General features: G+C 39.4%; 1 protein-coding gene across 42 annotated transcripts in view; it reads right to left on the reverse strand.

The window, feature by feature from the left end:
• RIMS1 (regulating synaptic membrane exocytosis 1) overlaps window positions 1-14,013 on the reverse strand; it is a 423,063-nt gene that overhangs the window by 189,016 nt on the left and 220,034 nt on the right. For all 42 annotated transcript variants that reach the window (XM_074991019.1, XM_074991025.1, XM_074991017.1 and 39 more), the window contains 4 exons: window positions 12,651-12,718; window positions 11,808-11,918; window positions 9,573-9,672; window positions 6,513-6,636 (listed from right to left, as the gene is read on the reverse strand). In XM_074991019.1, the coding sequence (XP_074847120.1) occupies window positions 6,513-6,636; window positions 9,573-9,672; window positions 11,808-11,918; window positions 12,651-12,718 (403 nt within the window). The remainder of the gene's footprint in view (window positions 1-6,512; window positions 6,637-9,572; window positions 9,673-11,807; window positions 11,919-12,650; window positions 12,719-14,013) is intronic.

Consider the following 14,013-nt stretch of genomic DNA (forward strand, 5'->3'; position numbering starts at 1 on the left):
GAGCTAGCATTATCTCAGTTCAGCTTATATCTTATGTTGCAGTGTATGGACATTCTTCTCCTACGGCTAGGCTGTGAAGCTTAAGGAGGATGAACACTTCATGGAAATAAAGTCATGGAAACAGCCTTTTACATGCTTCACTACAGTGGTATTCCTGTCTTGATAAATTATACACACACGTTCAACTTTGAGGTGTTGCTACACATTCTATAGTCAACGCTGATCGGATGCCTTCAGTATAAGCAGTATTTAAATCTTTTTATTTATCACAGAATTTAGTATGTCTAACCACTAAACTTGCAGCATTTACTCAATACATCCAAACTGATTTTATACTATTAATATATTCACTTAGCTAATGCTTTTTCTACATTCCAAACATTTAAAATATTCCCAATTGAAATGTAGCTTTGTTTGTACTACAGCACCTACCCACTTAAATAAGAACCCATTGTGCTAGGCTCTCTCTATATATACAAACACGATACTTGCTTTGCACCTAAAATGAGATGTTCCATAGGAAAGGTAGGGAGCAAGGGATATAATAAGCTATTGTTTGGCCCATCCACCAAATAAATCTGAGCTGCTCTGGAGGTATGAGTGTCCCTTGCATAATTTAGGCCTGGTCTGCAGTAGGGATCAATGTTGATCCCACACACGCAATTCTAGCCTCATCATTAGCGCAGCTAGAATCGACGTATTAGGATCAACTTTCTTTGCTGGTGTAGATCAGGGCTCTTTGGGCTTGTGCCAATGTCTCTTACTACATGCAACAGAATGGAGTAAGAGAGCCGACAGCTGAGCCCAGAGAGATCAGTTTTGCCGCATCTTCACTGACCCCACAAAAATCAAACTCTGACGGATCGATCACGGTGCACTGAACCCGCAGTTAAGTATAGACATACCCTTAGAGAGTCTTGAGATCTGCTGTATCCCCAATATGCTGTTCCTGCCCCCAGCCTCAAGCTGGCATCCTACTCATGTCGTTGGAATGTGGCTTGTATTGCATAATGGGTATGGGTTCAAATTAACTCATTGAAAAAATATATTTCCATTTCCTTGCTCTGATTTGTTAATATTTATAATGCAACAGTCCTTTCTTACACCAGAGCTTGTAAGTGAAACCAGAAAGAGTTACAGCATACAGGGGCTGTGAAAATGATAGCTCACAGGATGGGTGTGCAGCTCACAGGAAGCTTGGGTGGCTGGCCCTGGCAGTGCCAGGGCTTAGGTGGGAGGCTTGGGCAGCTGGCTCTGGGAATGTGGGGGCTTGGGCGGCTGGCCCAGTAGAGCGAGACTCAGGCGGGTGGCCCCAGCAGCGTGGGGCTCGCATAGCTGGCCAGCTTGGGCTGCACCAGGCACCCACAACGTGGGGCCTGTGCCATTAGCCTGGATGGTTCATAGTCGATCTAACTAAGATTTCCCAACTTATGAAAAAAATGCAGCATCAAGTTTCACATTAAATTCATTTGTTTCTAGTGTTTCTGATGTTAAAGTACATTTTTATTAAATTTTTGGGCCAATAAAAATTATTTGTGCTTACTTTTAATTTTAAATAACATTTTTATATCAACATTTTGTGGTTCATTTAAATTACAAATTGAATTTTTTGTTAAAAGGGGGTTGGATGATAGTAAAGAAGGTGGGGGTGAGGGTTTCTCAAAACTCAAAAGGGGGGTGTGAAGCCAAAAAGTTAGGGAATCACTGGTCTAGATAATATTTCATCCTGCCATGTATGTAGGAGACTGGACTATATGACTGGTTGAAATCTCATCTGATCATATGATTTTATGAATAAACAAAGGAAGATTTGTATCAACAGCTAAATAATCAGATTCACCTCCATCAGTTTGGAATGACCACATAATTCACGTGGCAAAGCAAAGAGAAGCTACAAAAGATTAGTAATCGGTCACTCAAAAGCAAGAATAATAATATTCTTCCAATACCTGAGTTTACTTTAAAGATAGCATTTCTGAACCAAGGAAAATAATTTTATGATGCATTGTTCTTTGTTAGCCCTTATCAATTTGTTTTTCTGTTGTAAAATGTATGTGATTGGTATTTAAAATGACAGGTCAATCTTGCTCTGAGTGATGTCTATGTAGATTTCTATTTGACTGCAATCAAGTCTTTAATTAAGCCTTTCATTTCAAGTTATATGCTCCAGTCCATTTGTGACATTTATTTGTTCTTTCCAGTTATTAGTGCCACTAGGAAACAGCTGTAAGTAGTGAAATGTCAGGAATGAATGATTACAGCAGACGGACGTTTCTAAGTATTGTGTCAAATCTTATTTTGATTTAATAATACAGTAATACTGAAGCAAAAAGGACTACTCATATGAATAAAGCGAGCAGGAACTGATCCATAGTATTTTTTTTCTGCTCTCACTGCAAGGAAATATCCGTTCATCAAACCATAGGTTGAAGCAAATAATCATTTTTGGGTTGTACTAGTCAAAATTGAAACGAACAAACAAACAAACAAAAAACCTGTCAAATTCATCAGTATAAGTTCTAAATAGGTACAGCCCTTAAATTAGAAACAGGTTTTTAAAGTGCACTTAGTCTGATATATGCATTGTTTAAATTTAAGTATGCAACAATTATATTTTAATTATAATTCTTCAAGCAATCTTTACTGAATATTTCCAGTTTATATGGTAATACTTTTGAAATGTACAGTAAACCCTTGATTTACATGGAGTTTGCATCCTGGCCAACCTCCACGTAAATCAAATTTCGCATAAATCTCGGGGCAGGGTTGAGTCGATCCCCGGAATTCACCTGGCTGGGGGAAGCAAGCCCCTGGAGCCTTTGCTTCAGCTGGCAGCTCCAGCTCCCCCTGCAGGCAGTTGGGGGCTGGGTTGGCGTGGGTCATGGCAGGACAGGGTACCTCCTGCTCCAGCCACTGGCTGTGCGGAGCAGCTATGGTGCTCCTGCCGCCCCCCAGCCATGGTGTGGCTTGCCCCCACAGCTGCTCAGGCAGTGGCAGCCCTGTGTAGCTCCAGCCGTGGCGTGGCTTGGCCCTGGGCAGCTCCATCCATGCCTGCCCCTCTCCACCCTTGGCGTTGCAGCACTGGGCAGCTGCAAGGTAGGAGGTGCCGTCTAAGAAGCCCCTGAGATGGCTGGCAGTGCGGTGCTAAGTGGCGAGACCAAGTATAAGAAAGCAGGGTACCTCTGGATTTGACTCACGTTAATATAAAAATGCATAAGTTGTGTCCACACAAAGTGAGGGTCTGCTGTATTATAATCATATAATTTATTCATCTACTCAACTATCCAGTTATATAAGAAATTATTAATATAATGTTTAAAATATGCAAGTGCCACTTTAACAATATTTTATTACTTAGCATCTTCTTTCTGTATTTCTGCCTCAATTGTTCACATAGTTTAATTCTTTTGCACATTCTTCTTCACCCAAAATCCAGTCCAGGTCCAGTCTAGGACCAAACTGTACACTGGTTTTGCTAGATAGTTATGTGTGGGAAAGCTTAGACTTTGCTACATAACTATACAGCAGAACCAGTATATACGTCATTAGGAGAGTTGTGATGGGTTACCTAGGGAGGTGGCAGAATCTCCTTTCCTGGAGATTTTTAAGTCCCAGTTTGACAAAGCTCTGGCTGGAATGATTTAGTTGGAATTGGTTCTACTTTCAGCAGAGGGTCGGACTTGATGACTTCCTGAGGTTTCTTCCAACCCTATGGCTGTGTCTACATGGGCACGAATCTTTGAAATAGCCATATTTTGAAGATTACTAATGAGGCGCTGAATTGAATATTCAGTGCCTCATTAGCATTAGGACGCTTCTGGCCACGGCTCTTCAAAAACGCTGCTTTCAAAAGCGTGCAGCTCGGCGCGCTTCACAGGGGTCCTTTTCAAAAGGACCCCACACCTTTCGAAATCCACTTATCCCGCTCACTGATTGGAATAAGGGGATTTCAAAAGGTGCAGGTCCTTTCAAAAAGGACCCCCATGTAGCCAAACCAACCTGCACGCTTTCGAAAGCGGTGCTTTTGAAGTGCCGCGGTCGGAAGCATCCTAATGCTAATGAGGTGCTGAATATTCAATTCTGCGCCTCATTAGTAATCTTCTAAATGGCCATTAGCATGGCTATTTCGAAGATTTGTGCCTGTGTAGACACACCCTATGAGTTTATGATTCTATGACTCTTAAGATTACAAAAATCTTAATAAAAGTTTGTTTGGTTTTGGGCTTCTTTAAGATTTAAAGAGTAATCCTACAATCTTCATCCAGCCAAATCTCATTAAAGTATATGAGTGAATAGTTTGAATAAGGAAGGTAGATTTTATATGTGCTATAGCCACCATCTTGCTGCTGATTTCAGTTACTGACCAACCAAACTCACAGTGTTAAACTTTCATGAGAAGGCTATCCCTAAAACAGCAGGCCAAAAATTTTATCTTCGTTAATTAAATGTACTTTTTTCAAGTACTCACAAGGAGCAATTTTGTGTATATATAGCAATTGCCATAAAAAAACAAAAAACATCCCCTCCCAGCACATCTAGCAAATGTGACCATCCCACAGTGTCACAAGTACATTAACAGCTGACAAATACTAAACAATAATTCAATGTTAAGTAACCAAGAGGTTTATTGTCAAGCACAGGAGGAAGAACCTTCTAATAAGAGTACAGTGTCTCAAGATTCTTAATCTAAAGATTATCACTGAATGTCAGCCACGTCAGATAAATTATGATTAAATATGGCAAGTTCAGATTGAGAAAAGAATGCATAATTGTGGGTGGGGAGACCAAATGGGTCTCTTAACTATAAGATTACTGCTACAGCATTGGTGTTAAGTTCCATACAGTACACGGATTGCTGATATGTAGGCAGCTGAATTTCAGATAAGAAACAAAATAAATATTTTCAAGTTTTACTAATTTTTATTTGAAACCTAATAATGGTTGCTCACCAACTGTATAAAAAAATAGAGAAAAACCTAAATCCCACCAGTGTGTATGCAAGGAGTCATCAAAATTGTATATGGGGAAAGAGGGCTAGTGACACTGCTCTGGCTGCCATGGCCACAGAGTTATTGTTTGGTTTTAGTCTGAGCAGGCTAGCGTGTGTATTTCTCCCTTTAGCTGGGAATTACACCTCCTATCTGCAAGGTAATTACGTCCAGTTTGGTCTTGGCTCTAGGATGAAATTCTGCTAAGCAAAATAGTTTCTCCGACTCCTTACAGCAAAATTTTACAAGCTAGATGAGGAAAATTTGGCCCCAAAATACTCATTATTTTTTAGCTTCAGACTTGGATTTATATGAAATTCAGAGTAATAGAATGTAAACTGTTATTATGAGAATCATTTTATATACTAATGAATATGGATGTTAAACTCCTTTTAATGACAGCATCATTTACAATTACAATAAAAAACCTTCTGGAAATAACTTAGACAATAGAACATTTAATTATATATGGCACTCTTTGAATTCCTCATGAACTTAATTTATTTTTAGTCACATGGTGGTTAATGTTAGCTGCTGCCTGCTTCCAAGCCCACAGCGTTCAAGGAATTGATGTCATCATGAATGAATTAAATTTGAGAGACCAATAAAGCAGGTCTTGCTCAGGCACAGCTCCCACCCATTTTAATGGAGTTTTCCTGTGTACATCCAACAGAATCAAGACCCAAGTTTCTCCTTTCAACGTCACGGAAAATTCTAAAAGGATAAGAACTCCTGGTAGAATGATCCCTTTATGATCAGTTTATGTCCTGCAGCGGCAAAATTTCCCCTTTCTCATGTGGAAAATATGCTCTTTACTACTTTGGTTGTTTAGAAAAAATTCTTAAGAGTGATATTACTGCAGCTACAAACAAATATAAGTTCTTACAGGCAGTGAAGAAAATTATACAGATTACAAATAACCATTTTAAAAGGTAAATTGTCCTCTAATATCACATATATTATTTGTGCTGTGTCTGTCCATCTGGTCAAGATTCTACCATGTTCCTCCACCCCGCACTGTGCTGACCCCAGCCCCTCCTCTTTAAGCATGGGGCCAGGCCAAACTCTCCCCCCCACCCAGTGTGGGGCCTGGCCCAGCCCCTCAACACAGACCCCCTGTACTGCGCTAACCTTAGCCCCTTCCCCAGCCTTTGCGGGGCCCACTCCAGTCCCCACAACAGAGCTGCCCCCATAACCTAGCCAGCCCCAGCCTTTCCTCTAATCAGCACAGGGCCTGGCCCAGCCCCCAACGAAGCTCCTCCATTGGTCAACATGAGGCCCAGACCATACACTTTGGATGTGTATTTTAGTAAGTCTCTATCTAGAACTTTCTGCCAGCTCCACGTCCGCTTACAAGAAGAGCTGCAATCAGGCCTCTGGTTATAAGTTAATTTTCAAGCTGAGTAGTATGTTAACATATTAGCGTACATTAAAAATATATGTAGATATATATCAGTTTTTTAAAAATCCTGTTAATACATGTAGTGGATTACACTTCAGAAGCAAGGGGTTTTTCAGTCTTACCCAATAGGCCTTGAAACAATAATTTCAACTTGAGGTTCTGATTTTGATTCCAAAATAATGTTGTAAACTTCTTCATTTGTAGCTCCAGGCAGGGGTTTACCATTCCATTCCAGAACTTCATCCCCTTGGATTTAAAAAGAAAGATTTTTATCTTATTTCACATTTTTCCCACACTCTCTCTCTCTCTCTCTCTCTCTCTCTCTCTCTCTCTCTATATATATATATATATATAAAAATCTTACATATCTCTTAGTGAAATTCACTGAAGTAAAAAATACTACTATGGAAATATTAGAAAGACTTTTTAAGACCCTCTCAATACTTCTTCCCAAAATACTGCTATGAACTGCAAACAGTACAGTATTTTCAATATTTCCAAAATAATATAGAAACTGGTATAGTGCCAAGAAATGAAAGTAGTCTCCAAAAGTAAAATTTCTGATTACCTAAGAGTTAAAAACTTACACATAATTTTTCAGTGATAGTCATATAAGCTGTGTCTACACGTGCAAGCTACTTCGAAGTAGCGGCACTAACATCGAAATAGCGCCCGTCGCGGCTACACACGTCGGGCGCTATTTCGAAGTTAACTTCGACGTTAGGCGGCGAGACGTCGAAGTCGCTAACCTCATGAGGGGATCGGAATAGCGCCCTACTTCGACGTTCAACGTCGAAGTAGGGACCGTGTAGACGATCCGCATCCCGCAACGTCGAAATTGTGGGGTCCTCCATGGCAGCCATCAGCTGGGGGGTTGAGAGACGCTGTCTCTCCAGCCCGTGCAGGGCTCTATGGTCACCGTGTGCAGCAGCCCTTAGCCCAGGGCTTCTGGCTGCTGCTGCTGCAGCTGGGGATCCATGCTGCATGCACAGGGTCTGCAACTCGTTGTTGGCTCTGTGTATCTTGTGCTGTTTAGTGCAAGTGTGTCTGGGAGGGGCCCTTTAAGGGAGCGGCTTGCTGTTGAGTCCGCCCTGTGACCCTGTCTGCAGCTGTGCCTGGCACCCTTATTTCGATGTGTGCTACTGTGGCGTGTAGACGTTCCCTCGCAGCGCCTATTTCGATGTGGTGCTGCGCAACGTCGATGTTGAACATCGACGTTGCCAGCCCTGGAGGACGTGTAGACGTTATTCATCGAAATAGCCTATTTCGATGTTGCCACATCGAAATAGGCTACTTCGATGTAGGCTCCACGTGTAGACGTAGCCATAATGTCTCAGAGGAGTAGGCACGTTAGTCTGTAGCTTCACAAAAACGAGTAGTCCTGTAACACCTTGAAGACTAACAATTTTATTTATTAGGTAATGAGGTTTTGTGGGTAAGACCCCTTCTTCAGATTTGGAGCCAAAATAAGAATCTAGGGTTTATATGGGGTGAGGTGGTTGAGGGGAGGAAGAGTAGGAGAAGAAAAAGGAGACAAAGATGAAGAAAAACAAAGAGGGGGGAAGTCACCTGTCATTAATAGGACCTGTGGCAGAAGTAATTAATAAAACGGGATGGCAACCATTTCCACGAATATCAAAGGTGGAGAAATTGTCCTTGTAATATGTAAAATTATTGAGATTTTTGTCTGATACTGATATCTTATGCATTACAAGGACAATTTCTCCACCTTTGATATTCACAGGAAACTAAGTAGTATCCTATTTACTATACTCAACTTTAATTCCGGTGTTTACTAGTGTTTGTTACTAGTTACTAATTCTGATGTTTACATTTGAATGTTTTCCTTTACAGTCTTAATTATGGTTTAATAAAGTTTTTGTATGCATAATTGCTTATTTGTTTTAAAAAAAATAGGAAGCAAACTGGAAAAATATCAGCATATAGTATCATACTGACACACGTATGGACACTTTAGATCCATGGTACATGGTAAACTAATGGAGTCACTGATGATAATAATAGGTTGTCATCCTCTATGTCAACCAGGAGTAACAAGAGATGTGAACCACTGTCACAGTTTTTCATGTATATTTGCTGATAGCAAAGGAGTAGTGAGTTTCAAGAACTGTGGATTCCATTCCAGGCTCTGGAAAGCACAGACTTTCCTGGCGGCTCTCACTAAGTTTGACTCCTTTTGTTTTGTCTCCTCCAAAATGTCCTCCCATTTCATTTTATTCACCTAGCCTGTCTCAGGCTTCTCTTCCCAGTCTCTTTACCCAGGAAGCCCAAGTCTCATACTCCTAGACTCTCCGCTTACAGTCGCAGTCTCCTTGACATTTCCCAGCTGTCTACAGCTACATCTTACCAGCTGGCTTCCCCAAGCCAGGCCTCTGTTCACCCCTCCTGGCTCCTCATCCAATCTCTCTTCCCCCACTCAGCCTCTAATCTCCTCCTACCTGCCCTCACTATCTCCCAGTCTCTCTCCTCATCTAATTTCAGTGTTTACCTGTATCTCCCCTCCTCAGCTGCTTTTCCCAATCTCTTTGCCTTGACACTCCTAGTTCTTCCCCTGCATTCTGGTTCATTGTCCGATCTGTCTCCTCTCTCCCACACACTAAAATGTGTCTGTTTGTCCAGTTTCCCTCATTCAAGTCTCAGTCTCTGCCCTTGTTCCTAGTTTCATTGCCCAGCCAGTCACAATCATCACGTTCCTCTTAACTTCCAAACTTAGTTTCCTTCTTAACTGTCTCCCAGCTGCCAATCTCAGAATTAAATCCAGGTGCAGTCTCTCCTTGTGGCATTGAACTTTTTATTATTTTTGTTCACTTGATTTTATTCAGAGCACTACTTAACCAACAATTTTCATGATAAAATGATTTTATTTGAAAAATCTTCTCACCCTTCCCCTAAACCGATTCACTCTCTATTTTATTTCTATTATTGGCAAAACTCTAGGTGGAGCCTTCAGCAGCTATATGATTACTGTGCAGAATCTGCACATCGATCCAAGGAAGTAGTGACATAGTAGCCATGTTATTAAAACCATCTACATTACCATAAAACATTTTTCATTATTTACTATGCTTACATAAGAACCTTATTCATGTAACACATAACATTATCAATCGCATTTTAGAAAAAATAGCATGATTTTGTGTGAGTATCGTTGATTTAATTACCTGCTCTTAGATGGCCCACCACATCAGCTAGACTACCCTTCTTTACTTTGGTAATGAAGGCACCAAGTCGTCCTAAATCTGTCATTTTTCCTCCAACAACCTGGATAACCATAAATTCATGAGTTTTCAAACCACAAACTGTAAACATATTAAGGAATATAATGTAAATAGTTTAACTTGTATCGTTTATCTAATCACATTAATACCATTTTTAAAACTAGGGCTTCAGTCATTCATAATTAATTGTATTGTTTTTAATCAGTGGTATTTTATATGGAGCTCATGACAAGGTGAGTATTGCATAAAAAAGTCTGAATTATGTCACATAGAAAGAGAGAAGAGCCTGAAATCCCCTTTAAATTTCATCCGTAAAACACTCATTTAATCAGTCTAATTTAGAGTGTGTAACATTGCACTTCAAATATCAGAAATGATCACCTCTGTTGTTTTGAGGCAATAATCACGAAAACATATTTTGCTCAAATCTGGGGATAACAGTTTGGGATGAACAGAAATAGAGTGGAAGCTGAAAACTCAGTCTATACAGAAGTGCTAAAACCTAATCATATAAAAGTTGAAACTCTTAATTAAAAAGTATTGACTGCAGTATTAGGGGATAGATGAGAGCAATGCATCCAAATATAATAAATGGGACAATCTCATTACCAGCTAACAAATTACACTGATATTATCATCAGAATACTGTAAGAGAAGTAAGGCAGAAGACCCAGACTCCTCCCATGCTCTGTCCAACAGAGATGGAAAGAGTGTTCTCCAAATAAGGGTGCACAATACATTGATGGAGAAAATGACATGCTCCTGCTCAAAAGGACTCAGGCAAGGAAGAGCTAAACTTCTTTCTTCTCAGCATACAGAAATTGCTGATTGTCTTATTATTGACACTCCAAGATAGTGAATAACATCAGTACAAAAGACAAAATTATGTTGACATTTTTACAGTATGTGAAGATGTGTAGCAATAAAATAGATTTTGCTTCTGTCTACAGAGGTCACTATCAGCTCAGACATATTACCCAGGGCTGAGAATCTCAATTTCGAATTTTAAATATTCTGTCAAAATTAATAAGAATTGAAATGACACCAGTAAAACCACATGCTCACATTAAAAAAAATATCTATACAACATGCAAGCATAAAGATTTATTTTTAAAGAAGAAATGCAAATCCAATATTTTGATTTTGCTAGGTTTATAGGTCCTTGCAAAATGGCTGGGTTGTCCTAATGAATCTGTCCAGGAGTATTTTGAGTGAGTTTTATAATGAAATGCAATATAATATTCATTACCCACCAAAGTAGAAGCCATTTTTCATTAATTCACTTTGCCACAGTGGTGGGTGACTTTATTTTAACACACTGATATATATTATTGCATCTAAGGCAGTCTACACTAGCTGTAAGGATGCAACAGAACAACCTGCTAAGCTCACTGGTGAGTCTGTTTTATGGTACATAACTAGGGACCTACTAAATTCATGATCATGGAAAACATAACTGTGAAATTTGGTCTCCCTCACCATGAAATCTGCTTGTTGGTGTGCTTCTTACCTATATTATAGATTTCACAGGGGGAAACCAGTATTTTCTAAATTGGGGTTTATTGGTTAAAAAAGAGAATTGCAGGCGGGCTGCAAGGTCAGTATAGGGAGGTTTCAGTATTGCTACCCTTACTTTGTTACTGCCTTCACAGCTGGGCATCTAAAGTGCAGCGTTTTTTGTCTGGGTCCCTGTAACCACCCCCTACAATAACCTTGAACTTCTCCACCCCCTCCCTTTCCTGAAAGAGCCCTTTTTGGGTCAGGACCCCTACAATTACATCATGAAATTTTACATTTAATTATCTGAAGTGACTCTTCTTATTTTAAAAAAATCCTATAATTCCAAAATTGACCAAAATGGACTCCAAATTTGGTTGGGTCCTACACATAACAAGTCAAGCTAAGATTCAAGCAAGGAAGAGTAGGGGGTCCTATCACACATAGGGCAGTGGAGGGCAGTATCTGATATATTTGCACCAATTCAGGATCCTGTCCAATACATAGAGAAGAAAGGTATATTCCACTCTTTTTTAAACTTAACTGTGTAAAACTTGTCTCAAATGGTAGCACAGTTGGAGATTTTCTGCATATCTATGATATGCTGTAACACACTAAACTGTTGTCTATTAGACTAATGGAAGTTTCACTAGTATATAACATAACCTTTGTAATACTTACTTTTAACCCCAATAATGCACCTGACTCTTTTGGCATGGTAGTTCTCTTGTTAAGAATAACACGTCCAATTAAGCGATCTCCCTCTTTGGATGGTTGCCATGTTACAGGATGCTATTAGAAAATATCAGTAGAAGCAGAAGAATGGAAATTTCTTCTTTTTATATATACAGATAGAATTAGCTAAATTACTATGTTACAGTACAGATAAATCCAAATAATCGTTCACTGTATATTGTCTATCACACAACCTTCTCTGTTATAATGCTATAGTTGCTCCTGCTTCATTAATATTTACAACTACCTACCTCATCATAAAGTCATCTCAATACCCAAAATGTGCAGGTGCAGTTACAAAACTTGAAGTTTAATGCATTTTAAGCTGTTAGATTTATTTCAGCTTGTAAAAATAAATAACGGTCCTGTAAAATAATATTTTCAGTTATTCAACTATTTCACATATGCTCTTTGTATAGTGAAAGTCTGATGATACTATTCCCATGGATTTCAATGGCAAAAATTCTACTGACATCATTTGAGTCTGATAGCCAAATGGAATGAAATACAATCCCTCATTTGCAGAAAATCTGTGTTTCAGTTAGTCAAATTATTTTTCTAATATATATTCAAATGGAAAATCTCTAGTTGATTTTGCTCTTCATTTTCTACAAACATTTTATCATTTTTAGAACAGCGTTCTAATATCAGTGAGCATCGTATAAGGCTGAAATTCATAATTTCATTGATTTGAAGATTAGAAGGCAACACTGTGATGCAAATGAAATAATTAACAAAATATTTAGCAATTTATTTTATACCTATAAACCTACCATGCCTATTTCTTACCGAACTAATAGGGGATGTCTCTCTACTGTGCCACGTGGCAGGATCCAGCCAGTAATAATCCAAGTCACCTGGAAGAATATGAATGTAAAAAAATGTGTTATCTCCTACAGAGAGAAATGTGTGTGGATGCATCATCTGTATGCATGAATTTTAATATATGATAATTCTAAGAAGCAAATGCATACCTTATGCCATGATTTGAATGATTTTAAATGTTTTAATTTAAGAACAACAATATATATAGTAACACTTCGAAAATAAAAATGTGTTGAAGTACATAAACCTTCAGTTTCTCAGTATTTCACTGAATGTTTGCTGCATGCCCCAGCTTGACTTTCAGTGATCACAAAATGCCCCCTTTCATACTTTTCAGCATTAGTACCAGTCCTTTAAAAAGTTATTTATAAATCTAGAGGAAGCTGCCACTAAAAAGAGACATTTGGTTACCGTTCACCCAGGGGCAGCGCCCACAGCAAACCGCAGGGAAGAAAGTATGAAGGGCTGCCTGTGTGCAATGATGATGAGTACTTTAGAGATGACAGACACAAAGGGAGCCAGAAAGAAATGCAACACAAGCCACCGAAGAAAGTAGCATTACAGGCTCAGGAAATAAAGTCAACAGAATTAATTGAAGGCTGTGATTTTTATTTTTGTTCCAGACAGACAGAGGCAGCTTGCACTATGCATCGAGAGAAGAGATTAGTGATAACACAAGTTGGGGCAATCATGAATCAATTCGGTTGAACAGAGGAAACTCAGCACATGTGTTGTAGAGGATGAGGGAGCAAGAGTAGTCTGGAATCACACAATCAGACTTTGAGAGAGAGGGGAGAGAATGCTGCCTGCACTCGAGAGAAAGAAGGAAAGGATGTATAAGCTCACACCTCACGGGGGTGTGGTGGGGGGCATGTGCAGGACTGGACAACAGATGACTGACTGGGCAGAGTATTTGGACCACCCAAATATGGAATCTGACTTTACGATGAGCGGGATGGGTGCAAAGGGTGTTGGAAAGCACTTGGGAGAATGAGAAAGGGCAGAATGGAACACATGGGAAGAGAGAGCCCGATGTAATGGGAAAAGAGCCTGGGTGTGTTGACTTTGTTTGTAGATTCAACTTTTTTTATGCCCTCTCTACTCTTACTTTTAATAATTTTTCATGGTTACTTTTGTGACAATTCAGAATGCCATCAAAAACAGCATAAAAAGAAGCAGTCTTGTAGCACCTTACAGAGTAACATTTATTTATTAGGTAATGAGCTTTGTGGGTAAGGTAAAGGGTGGGTGTTGAAGATAGGGTGTCCATCCAGAATCTCATTTTCTTCAGCCATTTATTAAGCTGCTTAAAATTCAACATGGCTCT

Source organism: Carettochelys insculpta, chromosome 3, assembly GCF_033958435.1.
Source record: "Carettochelys insculpta isolate YL-2023 chromosome 3, ASM3395843v1, whole genome shotgun sequence".
In the NCBI taxonomy this organism is placed as follows: Eukaryota; Metazoa; Chordata; order Testudines; family Carettochelyidae; genus Carettochelys; species Carettochelys insculpta.